The sequence below is a fragment of the Dromiciops gliroides genome, chromosome 4 (genome assembly GCF_019393635.1).
Source record: "Dromiciops gliroides isolate mDroGli1 chromosome 4, mDroGli1.pri, whole genome shotgun sequence".
In the NCBI taxonomy this organism is placed as follows: Eukaryota; Metazoa; Chordata; class Mammalia; order Microbiotheria; family Microbiotheriidae; genus Dromiciops; species Dromiciops gliroides.
The window spans coordinates 135,163,079-135,181,689 of NC_057864.1; the positions used below are offsets into that span (position 1 = coordinate 135,163,079).

At 37.3% G+C, this 18,611-nt stretch overlaps 1 protein-coding gene across 1 annotated transcript in view; it reads right to left on the bottom strand.

The window, feature by feature from the left end:
* SDCCAG8 (SHH signaling and ciliogenesis regulator SDCCAG8) overlaps positions 1 to 18,611 on the bottom strand; it is a 273,954-nt gene that overhangs the window by 217,329 nt on the left and 38,014 nt on the right. The window contains 2 exon segments of the mRNA XM_044005377.1: positions 4,031 to 4,169; positions 16,753 to 16,935. Of these exon segments, the coding sequence (XP_043861312.1) occupies positions 4,031 to 4,169; positions 16,753 to 16,935 (322 nt within the window).

Sequence of the window (18,611 nt, forward strand, 5' to 3'; positions counted from 1 at the left end):
AGGAAAGAATTAGAAACTGAAGATAAAATTAATTTAAAATAACAAAGTATTGGGGGCAGCTAGGTGGCTCAGTGGATAAAGCACTGGCACTGAATTCAGGAGGACCTGAGTTCAAATCTGATCTCAGACACTTGACACTAGTTGTGTGACCCTGGGCAAGTCCCTTAAACCTCATTGCCTTGCAAAACAAACGAACCAAAAAAAAATGAACAAAGTACTACATGGCACATGTATGAAGAAGAGTGTTAGGAAATAAAGAGTAATGGAATTCCAAAAAGGTTAGGAATCATGATCTACACAAATCTTCCTTTTTTTCTTTAAAGCAACAAGTTTGCCACCCTGTGAATTTATATGACTTTTTCTTATAAACTTGAAGATGAAAAGTTATCTTGAAAACCTGCCAATTTCACAGTGGAAATATTTTATTTTTTTAATCTGGCAGAACTAGAAGGAATATATTGACATATTCCCTTAAAGCTAGGAATACTAATAGGATAGTAAAACTCATCCTACTAAATATAACAAAGTAGCAACCTTTATTATTTTAGTACAACATGCAATCACAAAGTAATATAAACACATTAAAGTAATTTTCAGTCTCATAGAAATTGCTATATTTAATCATATCTGTAGTTCAGTTTATGACAAATTCTGTTTCAACAATGATTCTAAGTCAAAGCAATAACTAAGGTAGGGCAACTGGGTCCTTAACCCTGCATGAGAAATTGCTACAGGGTGAAATTTAAAGATTTTCTAATATTTATTTTACTCCTTTAGGGGAAAAAAAGGTAAGGCAGATGATGATGAGTAAAAATGATCTTTACCGATGCCGCCAGGAGGAAAATGTGACAGGATAATAAAAGATCAAATCTAGTCTGAGAATTCTGCTCCCCGAGGGCAAGAACTGTTTCATTTCTATATTCGTACCTTCAGACCTAGTTCAGTGCCTGGCACAAAGTAATCACTTATTGATTTATTGAGTGGTTGAGAAAAAAAACAACCAGTAGCCAGTCAAGAAGTCCTCATACAGAAGCAGAGGGTAGTAGGACCCTGTTCTGGCCCAGTGAGGTAGTCCCTTCAGTGCCAGCAGCAGTGGCCCTACAGGGGCTGGCTACCTTGCAGCATTTCACCCAGGCAGATCTGCTGAAAAGACAGAATCCCACTAACCCCCTGAGTCATAAGACCAGGAGCCATATGCAAGAGAGACCAAATGTCAACAATCTGGCCCAAGGAGTTCTGACCCGGGAGCAGGGATTACTGGCTTCTAGTCCTTGTCCTGACATGACCTCTGGGTCTGTTTGTTGTCTGTGAAATGGAGAGTTTGGATAGAGTAGTGGCTAAGGTCCATTCCAGGTCCAACAGTCTGTGAGTTTATGTGATTTGGTTGTTATCTGCCTCCACCTCAGCTCAGTTTCAATAAGACTTCAATGAGTCGTCCTCTCAGACCTCGGGAAAGTCACTTCATTTCTCTCGGCCTCTGTTTCTTCTCCTATGAGGATGAAAGTATCCTTAAGTTCCCTTCCAGTTTTAAGATGATACTTTTAAGAATGGGAACTGGGGGAAGGGCATATTCTTTCAGTTCCTTCTTCAAAAAGCTCCAATTTGGGAGATTTCCATTTCCTGATTCAACTCCCAAGAATCAGGGTCCTCGGATGCCATGAGGAAGACAAATCATCTCGGCACTTTGTGATCAAAAATAGCTCCAATAGGAGAAGGTCCCAAATGGCCTGCTTCCTCTAAAGAGGATGGGATGAACAGCCTCCTTCCTAATAGCAGCCTCTTGGTACACTGGGGTTTCTGCCTCCTGTCAGGCAAAGTATTTGCACCCTTGCTCCAAGAAGCCTTTTAAGCTGTTTGCCCATGGTACAAAGCTCCCTGGTTATGGCTCAGCAGTTGGGAAAATAGGTGACCCCAGTTATCCTTAATGGTGACAACCTCAAAAAAAATAGCAATATTTCCAAATATTCTAAGCTTCTTCTAATTTTAAAAAATGACCTCATCTAGGTGGTACAGTGGATAGAGTGAGGGCCTTGGAGTCAGGAGGCCCTGAGTTCAAATCGAGCCTCTGACACACTTACTAGCTGTGTGACCCTAGGCAAGTCACTTAACTCTGATTGCCTCCTCCCCAAAAAAAGAAAAGGAAAAAAGAAAGATAGACAACCAAACTGATTAGAATTGTGTACAAAGTAAAATGCTAATAAGTCCTGAGGGGCTCTCTTATGAGAATGGTAGTTGATTTAAGTATACAAACTCTCCTTAACCCTAATTATTTTTCAGCCTGTATCATCTCTTGGAGTAGGGATTTTGTTGATATATTAAATATAGTATTTCTGTGGAAAAGTAGTATTCCCTTTTTCTAATCCTCAAATTAGACAAGTTAAGTGACAGTTTGCGGTGTGGGGCGGGGAGCCAAGCTTGAAATCAAGAAGACCTGGGTTCAAGTTCGGCTCTGTCCATGCTGGCTGGGTAACCATGAACAAATGACTTCTTGGTGCTTGGGTACCTCTCTAAGATTCTGTTACAGACAGTGTTGATTTGCACCAGTGAAGGGAACTTCCATAACAGGAGATCCTCACCGCAATGAAATCATAGGTATGGGTCCCATCCCCCTCAAAAAATCATCAAACTGTGCTCTCTCCAATCTTGATCAACATCACAACCACTTGGATTGTGACTAGTACCACTGTGTTCAAGTCAAACTCTCTGTGCCTTGGCCCCCTCACTCACAGAACACGGAAATCAAACACAATCCCATCCATCTTTAAAGCTCAATCTATGTTATCAATAGGATTCCATAAAGTAGGGCATTAGAGAGAAATTACTAATCTATAAGCTTTGCATGTCTGCCATGAAAACAGAGTAGAAGCACTATGTGAAATGGTCAGTCATCAAAGTAAAGCAAGTCCATGGGAATGCACATCATTTTAGAGCTGGAAGGAACCATGAAACAAGAAAGTGAGCTGCAATGTAAGCAGGGTACAGGGTACAGAAGAGACTTTAAAAAAGAACCATTTTAAAGAGAACTAGAGGGTACTTGTAACAACTGTACCCAAGGAGTAATTAAATGACTATGACTTTCAGAAATCAAATCTCAAAATTACTGAAAACAAAATTTATTTCAGGAAAGAAGAAGAAATAGGTTTTAAGTTATCTTAAGTTAAATGTGTTTTTTAACACTCTCCCACTAGAAGAACATTTTGCTATACAAATGATGATGTCAGTTTTTTTTGATGTTCCCTTCCTCCCCACCCCCACGAAAAAGGCACACTATGGTGTATCGCAGAGAATACCTTACTTAGAATCAGAAGGTCTAGCTTTGAGGCTTGCAGGATTCTGCTATTTACTATCTCTTTGACATTCCACAAGTCATATTAGCCTTACTGAACCTGTTTCCAAACCTGTAAAAATGAAGAGGTTAGACTAGATGACCTCCGACATCCTTTCCAACTCTAATTCCATGACCTGATGTTCTGCAGATAAGAAAATTTCAAATTCATGTTGTGATTAGCCTGTAATACACTAATGGAACACTAGATGGTACCACATAACAAGATACTAAATGATAGAATGCAACTCATTTCATGGAACAATTAGTGATTTGCTTCAGAATTAAATTTAATTTTATGTAATTTGACATACATACATTGTAACAAAGCATATTCCTTTTCTATAAACATTATTATAAATCTCTTCAGAACGTGGCCTGAAGCGTCCATATATTCTAAAAAGGAAAGAGAACATCACACAATATATACAAGACATAAGCTCTGTGTACCTCTTTGAAATAACTTTTCAATGTTGCATCTTTGAGTGGTGATTTACCAGTGGATTTTTTAAGAAATGAGAAAATTCTCCAAAGGTTAAAATTAAATAGACAACAAAAAATAGAAATCCGTTGTGTGAATATTGGCCATAGAGAATGCAGTTACAAAAGGATCTTAGAAGAAAACATCTAAATGGAAAAAACAACAACAACAACAACAAAACAACCCAAGACACCAGGCTGCCACTTAGACCCTGCTCTACTCACCTTTGTTTTTTCAAAGTTGGATTCTTCTGTCATCAGCACAGCCTGTTTCACTTGCTCATAGGCACTGGATTCCATTTGCTGCATCTCTGACAAAGTCTTCCTGACTGTAACTAGTGCAGACATTAATTCATCTCTTTCCCTATCAGCAAATGGAAAAATCCAGAGCAAGAAATAATGAGACATGAATATACTCTAAACATCAGAATAAAGAGGATGTGAGCAGTTAGATGAATTAAAAGGACAACATGGGGAATGGCACATCCTTAAATGTCCCTAAGGAAAGGCCCTCTGCCCTAACAAAAGAGAGGTCAACTAAATTTTTGAAAAAGGCTGCAGACTTTCATTGCAAAACTGTATGTGAGTGTGCCAATACTCTGTTGCATAGTAAGACTAGGATGAGGCTGAACACTGATGATCCTTGACGAAATAGACATTCATCCAATGTGAAAGAGGCTGATGAGTAGGGAGGGAAATGGGGATGGAAGTAAAATACTGGGAAAAAAGAGGCAATAGATAGTAAAGAAAGGCAAGTAAATGGGAGGAAGTAAGACTGGTTTGATGTGCTTTGCTTTTTCATTTGCTTGAAAGGCATACATCATTTCCTTTTCACAAAACACAATTCTCTTTCCCATAAAGCCATATATGTCACATTTCCTACTCAAAGACCCTCTTCCTCAAAAGGTAGCAATACAGAATTATTAAGGTCACTTTAAGATCACTCAGGTATCATTCACTGGTACAAGGTTAGGGACGTTAAAGAAAATGAAATGCCTATAACAACCACCACCCCTCTCTGCTGTGCCCTCTAGAATGCCTATTCCAGAGGCAACAAGCTTGCTTTCATCTTTTTTTTTTTTTTTTTTTTTTTTTTTTTTTAGTGAGGCAATTGGGGTTAAGTGACTTGCCCAGGGTCACACAGCTAGTAAGTGTTAAGTGTCTAAGGCCAGATTTGAACTCAGGTACTCCTGACTCCAGGGCCGGTGCTCTATCCACTGCGCCACCTAGCTGCCCTTGCTTTCATCTTAAACCTTTTCCTTTTTCACTCTTTCCATGTTCTGACTCTCAACAAAACTGGTTTCCTCCTAATGACATAGCCTTCTTGGCCATGCTTTCTAGCATGGGCTGCATTTTCACTCCCTCCCTCTGACTCCCTGGTTGATGTGGAAGAATAGAGAAAAGCCTTTGCTCCCACTGCCACTTCCAGTTGTCCTATCATCATCACTCAGTAACCTCTCCTCCTCTGAGGTTCACTCCATCTCTATCAACCCCACCCCCCCGATCAAAATCCTGGTAACTATTGTCTAGTGATCTCTAGCACATTTTCCTCCTTTCTTCAATGACATTAGTGCCTGGCTCACAATCACTCTCCATCCCCCCAAACCCTGCCTTCATATTAAAAGACTTGAATATACATATTTATATTACCTAATATACCTTAATCTCACAGTTCCTCACTTTATTCATTTCACATGATCTACTCTCCACTCCATCTCAGCCACACACAAAGATGGTCATACCCTTGATCTTCCCATTAGCCACAAATGTATGACTCTTATGTTTATGAACTCTGACAATTCATTTTTCTTAGTATAATCTATTGTCATTCCCCCTCTCCCTCTGCCTTGCAACCCCCAAACCTGATCTTCATCCATTGACCTCCAATCCCTCTGCCTTGCCATTTTTTCACAGGGGTGATACCCCTACACTACTTAGACTCTCCTCCCTTCCCCATCTTGACCTCTTGCTCCAACTCCACATTGTCCTTTTCTCGAGAGTTTCTTGCCCAAAGATTGAAGATCTTATCCTGCCAACCCTCAGACTTGACTTACTCCCAACATCTGCTACCTTTGCTCCCATCCATGTGCTGCTGAATGCAGCTAGAGAAAATCCACAGAACACTGCTGAGATTCCAACAAATTCATGTTATATAACCTCCACTGGGGGCTCACCATGGGAAGGCAACCATTTTACACCCACCTAATGAATTCACGATCCCAACTCACCATAGTAGATCTTCCAAACCTCCTCATCTCTCCTCAAACCTTCCATGGCTCCCTTCCCATGGCTGAGCTGAGGGCCTGTCTTATATTTTACTGAAAAGATCTAGACCCTTTCCAGAGAACTTCCTCTTCCCATCTCCTCCTCATTTCACAATACCTAGATTCCTACTGCCCCGCCTCCTCCTTCACTCCTTTGTAGCATGAAGAAATGACCCTTTTCCTTCCCAAAACAAAATTCCTCTGTGTACAAGTGATCCTATTCCAATCTGTCTTCTCCAGTAAATTGCTGTCTCTCTCCCCATCCCATCATCCTCACTCTCACTTATCTTCAATCTCCCCATCTACTACTTGATTTCTTACTTCCCAGCAACATTTCATGTGACCCCACCCTAAAAACAAACAAATAAATAGATAGATAGATAAATAAATAGATAAATGAATGAATGAATGAATGAATGAATGAATGAATGGCTCATTTGATCCATCTATTTCTATAGCTATCATCTCATCTCTTCTGCCTTTTGTGGTTAAAATCCTTGAGAGGGTACCTACAACAGTCAGTTGTCAGTGAACATTTATTAAGTGCCTACTATGTGCTATACAAAGGCAACAGACAGTCCCTACTCTCCAGGAACTCTAACAGGGAGAGACAACATGCAAACAAATACATATACAAACAAGATACATATAGAGCAAAAAGGAAATGATTAACACAGGGAAGAAAGTAGAATTCAGAGAGATTAGAAAAAACTTCCTGTAGAAAATGGAATCTTAGTTGGGACTTGAGAGGGAGCCAGGAAAGCCAGAAGGTGAAATTAGGATAAGAGTACTCTAGGCCTGGGGGACAGTTAGTGAAAATACCCTAATTTTAGAAAAAAAGCAAGGAAGCCAGTGTTACTGCATCTTAGTGTACATGTTGAGAGTGTAAAGTGTAAGAATTCTGTAATGGTTGTTGGGGAATGGGCAGTTATGAAAGGCTTCAAACACCAAACAAAAGATGTTACGTTTGATCTCAGAGGTGACAAGGAGTGACTGGAGGTTACTGAGTGGAGAGTAGAGTGTGTGTGTGGGGGGGTGACATAGCCAGACTTGTGTTTCAGGAAAATCTAAATTTTGTTAGCTGAGTGGAAGATAGACTGGAGAGGGAAGAGACCTTAGGCAGCGAGACCAAACTGTTTTAATGGTCCAAATATGAGGTGATGAGGGCCCTTACAAAGGTGGTAGCAGTGTTGGGAGAGAAGGGGTCATATATGAGAGATGTTAGAAAAGTAAAAACAAGAGGCCTCAGCAAGATATTGGATATGAGGGGTGAGAGTGACGCTGTTCCATGTACTCTGAGATGCAATGATACTGAGATGCAGAGCTCAGGATAGAATTCTGTGGGTCATTCATGGTTAGTAGACATGATGGAGATGAAGATCCAGGAAAGGAAACTGACGAGGAGTCAGAAGTAAGAAGGAAACCAGGAGAGTAATATCATGAAAACACAGAGAGAAAAGAGTATGAGAGACAAGTAGGTGACTGATGGTATCAAAGGCTAGAGAAAGGTCAACAATAGAGAGGACAGAGAAAAAGCCATTAAATAAGAAATCATTAGTAACTTTGGAGAGAAGTTTCAGTTAAGTGATGAGGTTGGAAGTCAGCCTAGAGGGTTAAGAAGAAAATTAAGGAGAAGGAAGTAAAAGCACCCATTACACACAGCATTCTCAAAGTGTTTATCCACAAAAGGGAGGAGAAGTATAGCATGAGAGCAGTAATTTCCTTCACTTCCTTTCTTGCCACTCTATGGCTTCTGATCTCATCATTTACCTCCCTGAGTTAATGATTTCTTAATTGCCAAATCTAATGGCAGTCAATCCTCATTCTTTTTTGTCTTCTCTTCAGCCTTTGCCACTGTTGGTCACCTATGTCTCCCTGATACTATTTTAGTTTTCATGGCACTACTCTCTCCTGGTTTTTTTTTTTTTAGCAGACCTCCTCAGTCTCCTTTCCTGAATCTTCATCCTGCTAACTGTGGGGGTCTTGCAAGGTTCTCTTCTGGGTTTCATTCTCTTCTTCCTCTATACTATTTCACTTGATTATCCTATCAGCTCCCATGGATTCAATTTATATTCTTAATTCTACTGAATCTTATCTAGCCCCAACCTCTCTGCTTATGTCCAGTCTCACATCTCCAGACTGGACAGCTCAAACTGGAAGTCCTGTAGTCACTGTAAAGCAACGTGCCCCAAACTGGCCTCATTGTCTTCCTCACTACCTACTTCCGAATTGAGCTTACTACCATGCTACCAGTCGCTCAGGCTCACATCCTACATATTTCCTTAGACTCTGTACTCTCTCCTTTCACATTCAATCACTTGTTGGAATTGTTGACTTTACCTTCCAAACATCTCTTTTATAAACCCACTTCTCTTCCCGGACTCTGCCACAACCTTTATCACTTCACACCTGGACTACTGAAAGAGAATTCTGGTGGGTCTACTTTTCACAAGTCTCCTGTCACTTCAGTCCATACTCCTCTCAGCTATCAAACTGATTTTATTGAAGCGTAGGCCTGATTATGTGATCCCGCTACTCAATAAACTCCAGTGTCTCCCTATCACCCTGGGGATTAAATACAAAATGATCTGGCTCTTAAATCCCTTCATAACTTAGCCCCACTCTCCCCCCTCACATCTTCTTGATACCTTATAGTAAATCCCTGCCAGTGACACTGGCCTCCTTGTTCTTCCTCAGCCAAAACAATTCTGTCTCCTAGCTCCAGGTATTTTTGCTGTCAGTACCTCATGCCCAGAAAGTTTTTCATTCTCATCTCCACTTTCTGGCTTTCCTGGGCTTCAAGTTCCAGCTAAAACCTCACCTTCTATAGAAAGCCTTTCCCCAAACCTCTTAATTCTAGTGCCTTCCCTTTGCTGATTATTTCTAATTTACCCTGTATTTCCAATTGTATCCTCATACATGTAGTTGTTTACATGTTTTCTTCCCCATTAGACCATGAGCTCCTTGAGCTGAGAGACTGTTTTCATTTTTTGTTTTTTGGATAAGCCCAGTACCTGGTAGATAGTAGGCACACAGTAATGTTTACTCACTGACTGATATAAGGATAAGTTATTAAAACTAATATAACTTGGGGTCGTTGTTCACCCACTCCTAACATAACATTCACAGCTCCACTAAAACAGCTCCTTAAACTGTGGGTTTGCGACCCCATATGGGGTTGCGTAACTGAATGTGGGGGTCATCATTTGGAAATTTCAAAATTTGGAAGTAAATATCTGATTTGTATACTTAATTGTATATACCCATATAACTGGGGTGGAGTAAAAATTTCTTGGGTGAAAAAGGGTTGCGAGTAGAAAAAGTTTAAGAAGCCCTGCACTAAAATGAAAACTGTCAAAAGTAGAATGAGCTGTATCAGGAGGCAGTGGAAAGTCTTTCATGAGAAGATAGATAGCTAATTTTCAGGATGTTGTAAAGGGGATTTCGATTCTGTTATCTATTACTCTAAATGACTTTTAAGCTCCCTTTCAACTCTTCAGACTGTAAGACGTTTATCAAGAGTTTGATTGAATTAAATGTCAAAAAGTCTCAGTACAAAAACTAGGCAGGGTACAATCTCAGAGCTTGAAATGAACTCTACATTCTCTGAATAAAAACATTCCAAGATAATGTGCTAATGTACGCAAGTGGCTATCGGGCAAATAGAGCTGCAAAGTTTAGGCAATCAGTACAAATGAATAAGAACACATCTTAAAGAGTTAAGGAATTACTGACAAAGGGAAAAACTATAATTGCATAGAAGTTCTCAATGCAGAAAGTATTTTGAAAGTCATTTAGAAGCAGAATAAGGAATGGGGTTATAAATTCAATGTGTGTTTCTCTCTATATAGTTTTTAAATCATTGTGAGAGCTCCAGTTTTAAAACTGTGGCTTCAAATTCAGTTGGGATAACTGTTTGCAGTTTAAAATTTGGCAATAAAAAGATAAATGCCTGCCAAGAAGCAACTTTATTTTTTTCAAATTTTAGCTGGCTTTAAAGAGAAAACTAAAGTCTGAATTTAGTTGGGTTTTTTAAATTCAAAGATAGCACTAAAATTTTTTTGAACATCAAATTGTTTTAACTATTTATGTTCTTTGGAAAATGTTCAAGTTTTAAGAAATGTGTAATTATGAAACTATAGTATTATCTGTAGTTTCACAGAAGTTTAACTGCAAGTTCTATGATACATGTGGGAACTTTTCCTAAGAGTAAAAATGTGATAAAGCTGATTTAAACAAAGAGTCATTTGTGATGTTAACATACTAAATTACACTGCCTTTCTTGTGTCCAAGTTTAGAGTATTTCCCATTGGAATTTCCTCATGTGAGTGAGTTTCAAATGAAATTTACTTTAGTTAAATTTCAGAGAGAGAGATAGAGAGACAGAATGAGATAAGTGTTGTAGTCTGAGTCAGGAAAGCTAGATTTAATTCTTAGCCCTGACATTTAGGGCAAGTCACTTACTTAACACATTTGTGCCTCAATTTCCTCATCTCTAAAATGAGTAGATTAGTATTTCATTACTTACAAACAATAAAGTACTAGAAAAATGTGAGCTATTACTATTATTAAAAGAAACAAATTAAAAATGAGCTATTAGGGGCAGCTAGATGGCACAGTGGATAAAGCACTGGCCCTGGAGTCAGGAGTACCTGAGTTCAAATCCGGCCTCAGACACTTAACACTTACTAGCTGTGTGACCCTGGGCAAGTCACTTAACCCCAATTGCCTCACTAAAAAAAAAAAAAAAGAGCTATTAGTTCAAATTAAATTTCATCAATTAATAATGCAATTAAAATTATATCTGCATCTCCAAGTGAGTCCTATAACCTGAAACAATGCTGGGTTACATTTCAGGCATCCAGTTAAGAAATTAACAACTTCACTGAAGAAAATCAAACTATAATACTATCTGATGTCAAAACTGATACCCTGAAACAAATGTCAAGTCCTTCAATGTTTGAATAGTTCAGGCTGAAAGTTCCAAAATCTATTGAGAGGTATTAATGACTATGCAATCACCCTATTATTTAGTCCTTAAGCATAACAGATTGTAGCAGTGTCAGCATCATTGGACAAGATGCTCTCTACTAGAGAGTCAACCATGTAAAGAAGGTGCATGCTGACAAGTGAAAAAATTTCTAATCAACTGAAATCGCAAAACTTGGTTTCTTATTCCGTTTGCAAAAAACCCTTTCACCTCTGGAGAGGCAGTTATAGTCTAGTACAAAGAATACAACACTTGGAACCAAAATTCCTGGGCTTTGGTCCCAGCTCTTCTACTCACTAGCTGGGCTCAAATCACTTCACCTCTTTGAGGCTCAATTTTCCCATCTGTCAAATGGGAATGTCACCTGTTCTATGTAGCACACATGGTTTTTTCTGTGGGTCAAATGAGACCATGTGTATGAAAATGTCCTGTAAAAAATAAAGCACTATTGTAGCTTAAGGAATTATTTTTATTGGTTAATAGCAGAAAAAATATCAGAGATGTACCCAAGATAAAGGAATTGGCTATAAAAGTATATTTGTTAAAACCTTGTTCATCAATGAAATTAAGAAGATGTTTGACTAAAGACCAATTTAAATCACACCAAGAACTGACCTTATTAGAGCCTATAAAACTAAAATTTTCATTAATAACAGAAATAATATTCTACAAGGGGTCCACCTAAAACATCTCAAGAGCTCCATACAAAGTCCCTTGGGAAAGCACATACCAGGAGGAGGCTTCAATAGAACATTTCAGCCTTAACCTTAGTTAATCACTGGGGACACACCAATGGGAGCAGTGAATTGATGTTTCTGCAAAAAACTATATGCTTGGTGCCTATAAACTCTAAGAGTTCTACAAAATATCATTTCTAGGAATGACTGTATAAGACTTAGAAAAGAGTTTCTTGTGGCAAAACAAGTAATGCCCTATCGACACTTCATTACTCCTTGTGATCCAGAAAAAATGGCATAAGCATCAGACACTGAGGTGAAAAAGCTACGTAGGGAACCATAGTCATAATGACAAACATATATGACCCCATAGACATTGATATACAGCATCTTTAGAAAACAAAAATGGTCCCATCATTATTGTTAGGAAGGAAATCCTAAGGTGACAACAATAGCATTTCAATGATTTTCTAAGTGTGACTTCTAGCACCATGGCATGAGACCCTAGAATAATAATAGCTCACATTTATGTCATTTTTCAGCTTACAAAACTTTCCCCTCAAAATAACTCCATGAGGTAGAGAGTGTTCTCACTGTACAAATGGAGTAGCTGAGGTTTAGAGGACAAAGGACTTGCCTTTGGTCACAAGCCAATAAATGGTAGGGCTAGAGCACAAACTTAGGCTTATGACACCAAATCCAACATTCTTTCCCACTAGACCATGTTGTTCAGAACCCACCAAGAACAGACAATATGGACTTCAGGCTGATATTCGAAGGAAGCCGGTTCTATAGTCAGAGCCAAGAAGATTAATGAAGTTCCTGAACTAGAGGATATACATACCAAAAATTTCAAGAAAAAAAGAACTGTTTTGGTGCATGCCTAAACTTTTGCTGCAAACAGAATGAATAGAAAACAGCTCATAATTACTAAAACATTCAACTCAGCAACTAAGTGCCTCTGATATACAAGCTATTGGCCTAGGTGCTACAGTTAATGAAAAGATGGATAAGCCATAATTCCTTCATTTAAGAAGGTTGCATGATAGTAGTATGACAGGAGTGAAACCCCATCAAAGCAACAAGCCATAGATTAATGTACTTTGTGTTGAAAAAGAAAATAAAACTACTTAACTAGTTATTTAAATCAGGGCTTCTTAAACTTTTTCTACTCACAACCCCTTTTTTGCCTGAGAAATTTTTACACGACCCCTGGGTATATAGGTAAATAAAATAGATATACATAATCTTTTACTGTTGCCAAATTTTTCATGACTTCCCATATTCAGTTACACAACCCCATATGGAGTTACTACCCACAGTTTAAGAAGCTTTGATTTAAATCATATTCACTGTGGGTTTAGGGGATGTGATTTTTGCTTGATTGGGGTTGAAATCACGTTTTTCCCCAAATAAAACTATATACAGCAACATGATGTATGGTTAATTCTGTATTTAATACAATCCAACAATGAACCAGAAACTTTGATCCATCCACTGAGGGAAAGAAAAAGAGTTTTTAATTAAAGGCTTTTCTTCATACAAATCCTTGTGGTATAGTGAGAAGAGTGCGGGATTTGGATTAAAATGACCTGATTTCAAACTCTGTTTTTCCCACTTATTATTTAATTGACCTTGGGCAAGTCATTTACCCTCTCCAAGCCTCAGTTTCATGATCTGGAAAACAAGGTTATTACACTAGATGGTCTCTCAAGTCCTATGGTCCTATAATTCACTTCTGTACTATAGAAAAAGACAGATGAGAACAGTTCCTGTGTCCTCAGGGAGCTTATATTACAGGAAATAACATGTACATGAGACTAAATACAGAATATATGCAGAGTAAAAAAAAGAAAAGATTGCCAGAGAGTCTAAGAGGTGAAAGGGAGGGAGAGATCTTTCAGGCATATGACACGATAGCCTTTGCAAATGCATAGAAGCAGAAGAAGGAATACTGTGTAAGAGGCATGGCAATGTATAACTAGAACAGAGTTTGTGAGGGGATGTATCATATTATGTAATAAGCCTGGAAAGGCAGGCTGAAATAAGGTGGTGAAGGGCTTCAAATGACAAACAGGGTTGTTGGTTTTTTTGCTTTTTAATCCTAGAGGCAGACAATTCATGGACACAAGCAGGAGAACAAAATGGTCAGACTTGTACTTTACAAAACAATTTTGGCAGGTATGTGGACAATGGAGTGAAGAGAAAGAAGACAGGAGGAAACAGGGCAAAGGATTCAGAAACTATTAGAATGGTACAGATGTCAAGGGCCCAAACTAAGGGTGTCATGTTGTGAGCAGATAAAAGACAGAAGTGGACTCGAGGGAGAATCAACACGACTTAACAACTGGTTAGATGTTGGGGGGGGGGGTCAGAAGGCTGGTGATGACATAGATTTTGAAGCTGAGGGACTGGAATAATGGTAGTACTCCTAATAGAAACAGGGATGTTAAGAAAAGAGACAGGTTTGGAAAGGAAAGAATTGGTTATGTTTGAGACATGTTCATTTTGAGATCCCTACCTGACATCCATTGGGAAATGTCCAGGAGGCAGTTGGTGATGTGGGACTAGAGCTCAGAAGAAAGCTTAGATTTGTGTATTTTCATTTATTATATGTCATTTGTAGAGTGATGAAAACTGAATTCATGTAAACATATGAGATCACCCACAAAGAGAGAACAGAGAGAAGAGCCCAATACGCAGTTTTATGGTGTGCCCAAAGTCAAGGGACAGAACAAATGGATGATGTCCCAGGAAAGGAAAATAAGGAGTGACTAGAAAGGAAGAAAGAGAACCAAGAGATCAATGTTACAAAAGTGCAAAAAGGAGAAAGGGGTCAATTTTGTTAAATGCTGTAAGGAAAATCAAGAATCAAAACTCAATCAGTAGTATGTCATCAAGCATTCACTATTCACCCTGTGGAATATGATAAAAAAATATGGAAACAAAACTATAATAAACATTTTGATTTAGATTAAGATCCAGACATAAAATATCTAGTTTTTAATTTAATTTTAGATTATTCTCAAATAATAAATGCCTTGGATTGCTATAGCACTTTCCCATAAAGTGATTTGCTTGGATATTGATCTTCATAATCACTAAGAGGAAAATAAAAATTATATCAAATTAAATCTTTTTTTAAATGGGTGAAATTATAATAGAAGGAAATTAAGGGATCTTCTGAGATGGTTATAATTACGGAGGACAAATACTGAGATTATCAAGCAGGTCTTTTGTCTTTCAGTCACAGTTCTCATCTTGAACCTTCTATTGAAGAATCGCTATTTTGGTTGAGGTTACTACTATCCTCCCACTCACTCAAGTTTATAATCTCAAAACCCTGGTTCTTCCTCTTGCTCCTTCTCCATATCCAATCAGGTGCCAAATCCTGTCTATACTTCCATAACATCTTTTAGCTATTCCTTTCTCTCTGCCCCTCCTCTAGTTCAAATCCTCATCACCCCTTATCTGGATTACTGTACCATCCCAATTTGGCACACTACCTCTAATCTCTCCCTATCCAAACAAACCTAATCCAAGCACCCAAAATAATCCCAAGGAATAAGTATAACCAGGTCTTTTTCAATTAAAAAATCTGAAGTTTTTAAAACCCCATTATCTGTATACAGGTTATCTTCCCAAAGTAGAATGTAAATTCCATGACAGAAGGGATTGATTCACTTTCATCTTTGTGTTTCTGGTGCCTGACACACAGAAAGTGCTCAGTAAAAGCTTTCTGGATTTAGTTGATCTTTTGTCTGTATCCCAAGAACCTAACACTCAGTAGACACTTAATATATGTTTGAGTTTTTTCCAACAGTTCTCTTCAAATGCCTCTTTTCACTAGATAACCAAAACAGAGGCGTTCTTCCAATAATAATAATAATAGCTATTTATATAGGGCCTTGAGGATTGCAAAGCACTTGGCACAAAGTATTTCATAAGAGCCTCACAACTACCCTTTGGAGTAGCAGTACAGATAATCACGTCCTCATTTTTAGGTAAAGAATGTGAGGCTTGAATGTGAGTCTTAGAAAGGGTTAAGTGACCTCTACATGGTCACAGCTAAATATCAGAGGCAGGATTTGAATTTTTGTCCTATAAACTCCAAGTATAATACTTTAGCCACTACCCCACACTGCTTCTCTAAAAGTAATTACACTTTGATTTACCCATTTTATAGTCAGTGAAAGGAATTAGCATTTATATAGTGCCTACTATGTGCCAGAAACCATGCTAAGTGCTCTTTACAAGTATTATCTCATTTGATCTTCACAACAACCCTGGGAGGTACTATTATCCCCATTTTAAAGTTGAGAAAAGTAGACCAAAGAGAAGTTAAGTGATTTGCACAAGGTCACTGAGCTACTAAATTTCTGAGGCCACATTTGAACAGAAATTTTCCTGATGAGCTACAGAATGAAATGGCAAACCACTCCAGTATCTGTGCCAAGAAAACCCCAAATGGGGCCACAGTATGGACACAACTGAAAAAAAATGGAGTAGAAAGCATTACTTCTGTATATTGAAGAAAAGAAAAATGCCAATAAGGAGTTGCATGCAAGTGTAATTTCCACCTGACTTATTTAAGTAATCTTTTGAGGCTGAAAAGAGGGAAACAAATAAAGAGCCACCATCAACAAAAATTATGACCATTTTCTGAAGTAAATTTAAGAAGTGTAAATCAATTACCATAAAAATCTAATACTGCCTTAGCCAGCCAAAACTTCATCAAGGGCAAGTGGGGTGGAATACATTTATCATTCTATGATGAAAAGTGATTGAGGGGAAAGGGGTTCATAAAAAACTCAGCAAGATGAAACTGGAGAGAAGTCCAGAAAAAAGGAACAAGTTTGTCAAGATTATGTGAACACCCTTCTTTCCATCAACGGCATGGAACCCATCAAATTTGGAGTAATTACTGATGTGCTGTGAGAAGAGATCACTATATCCTTTTAAAATCACAGTTTTCAAAGTTAAAAAAAATGTTAATATGTATACATGTATACTTACTTGGTCAGTCTTTCAATGGTCTGTACATGAACATTAGTATGGGTTTGAGCGAGAACAGCTTCATGTTGAGAACATTTTATACAAAGACCACCAACACGGTTAGAAGTTGCGTGGAGAGCTTCTTGATGCCTTAGTCTCCCCTTGAGGTCTTCACAATTTTTCTGAGATTCAGACAAGTCTTTGCTAAAGGGAAGAAAAAAAAAAGATAAATCATATAAATGAACCAAACTCAATATTTTCAACTTCAATTTTAGGGAAGTTTCCAAATACAAATGCTAATTTCTTTACTTTTTAAGTGGAGACACTTTGCATGAAGGAAATCCTTTTAAACAATAATCTAGCCAACATTAACTTTTTAAAAAGCCTTAAACTATTGTATGAAGCAAAGCTTTCAATTTAGTCAATTTCCTTTTAGTGTTCTGGGACAAAATATGATCTTAATACTATGCTCAGAAAGTTGATTAATGCAGGTTGGAGCACTTTGGGAACACAATGCAAAGAACAAGCAACTTTGGACACTGAGGAAGAAGAGGTAGGTTTTTAAAACAAAACAAAAACAAAAAACCCAAAGGCCGACCTCATCTAACAAAATGATTTATGAGGAAAAAATGTAACCAAAATCAACAAAACAGATGAATTTCTATAATAAAAGGAATGCTCCACTGAGAGAAAATTAAGATTAAAAAAAAATACAACAGTTCAAAAAAGCCCAAAATGAAAGCTTTATATAGAGGGCAGTAATCGAATTGATGACAGCAGGTTTGAATTCTGCTTGCATTAAAAACAATGCTAACCATTGTATTTTTATATGAAATAATATAGAAATACCATACTTGTAGTATTAAGTCATTTTTAAATTAATATAAATAAATAGGATATATAGAAGCCTAAGCAAAAAGTAGTGATTTTTGTATTTGTATTTTATATTTTTATGTTATGAAGTATTATTATATCTGTATTTTATGCTTCAACATGAAAAAGAAAAAAATTGAATGGACCAATTTAAAATTATGTACGAAAAGATATGTAGCAATTACACATTAAATGTTCCAAACTATGCCAAATAAAACAAAAGCTTGTGAGTTCCATGTCTTTCTATATCAGATCATTGAAGGTACAGAATTATGCATACTTTGAAAACTGTCCAAGTTAATTTCAAAACCTCAAGTGATAATATGCTCAACTTTGAAAATTTTCATTTTTTTCACTATTTAAAATAATCATTTTAAACAATAAAAAAGCAATCCTGGTTTCTTTCCCTACTTCACATACAAATGTAGTCTAATAAATAATAAGCAATGATTGTTTTATTTAACTTGTTGAAAAAGAAAAAGATTTGCTTCATGGAAAACTATATTTTAAAATTCACACCAATTTTCTGAGTTACAAAAGCAAACTACCTAATAAGCTGCCTCAATTGTTAAAAATTGTTAAAATTGTTAAAAAAAGTCCAAATACTTAAGTTAATATACTAATGGAGTTATTACAATGATACATAAAAAATCTTAAAAGGAAAAAACCCTGCATTAAAAATGGCAATGTGATTTTAAACACATTTTTAACCAAGTGTTCTACTTTTAAAATCGTAACACTGAATTTCTATAAAAGCAAATTATTTTCATTTTTCCTGGGGAAAAAAAAATCATCCCTTAAAAATGGCAAAGAGGGAGTAAAATGCAGGATTCTTAGCTTACAAGCTTTTTTTGCTTTATTTTTTAATAGCTGGCTACCAACCATGTTTTATTCCATTTAGTATTATCTAAAATCTAAAATATTTTGTTTGACAATATAATATGGATAAGTATATTATTTGAAAACAGAAAATAAAAAAATCATTTTTCCTTCCCATGTACTAATTT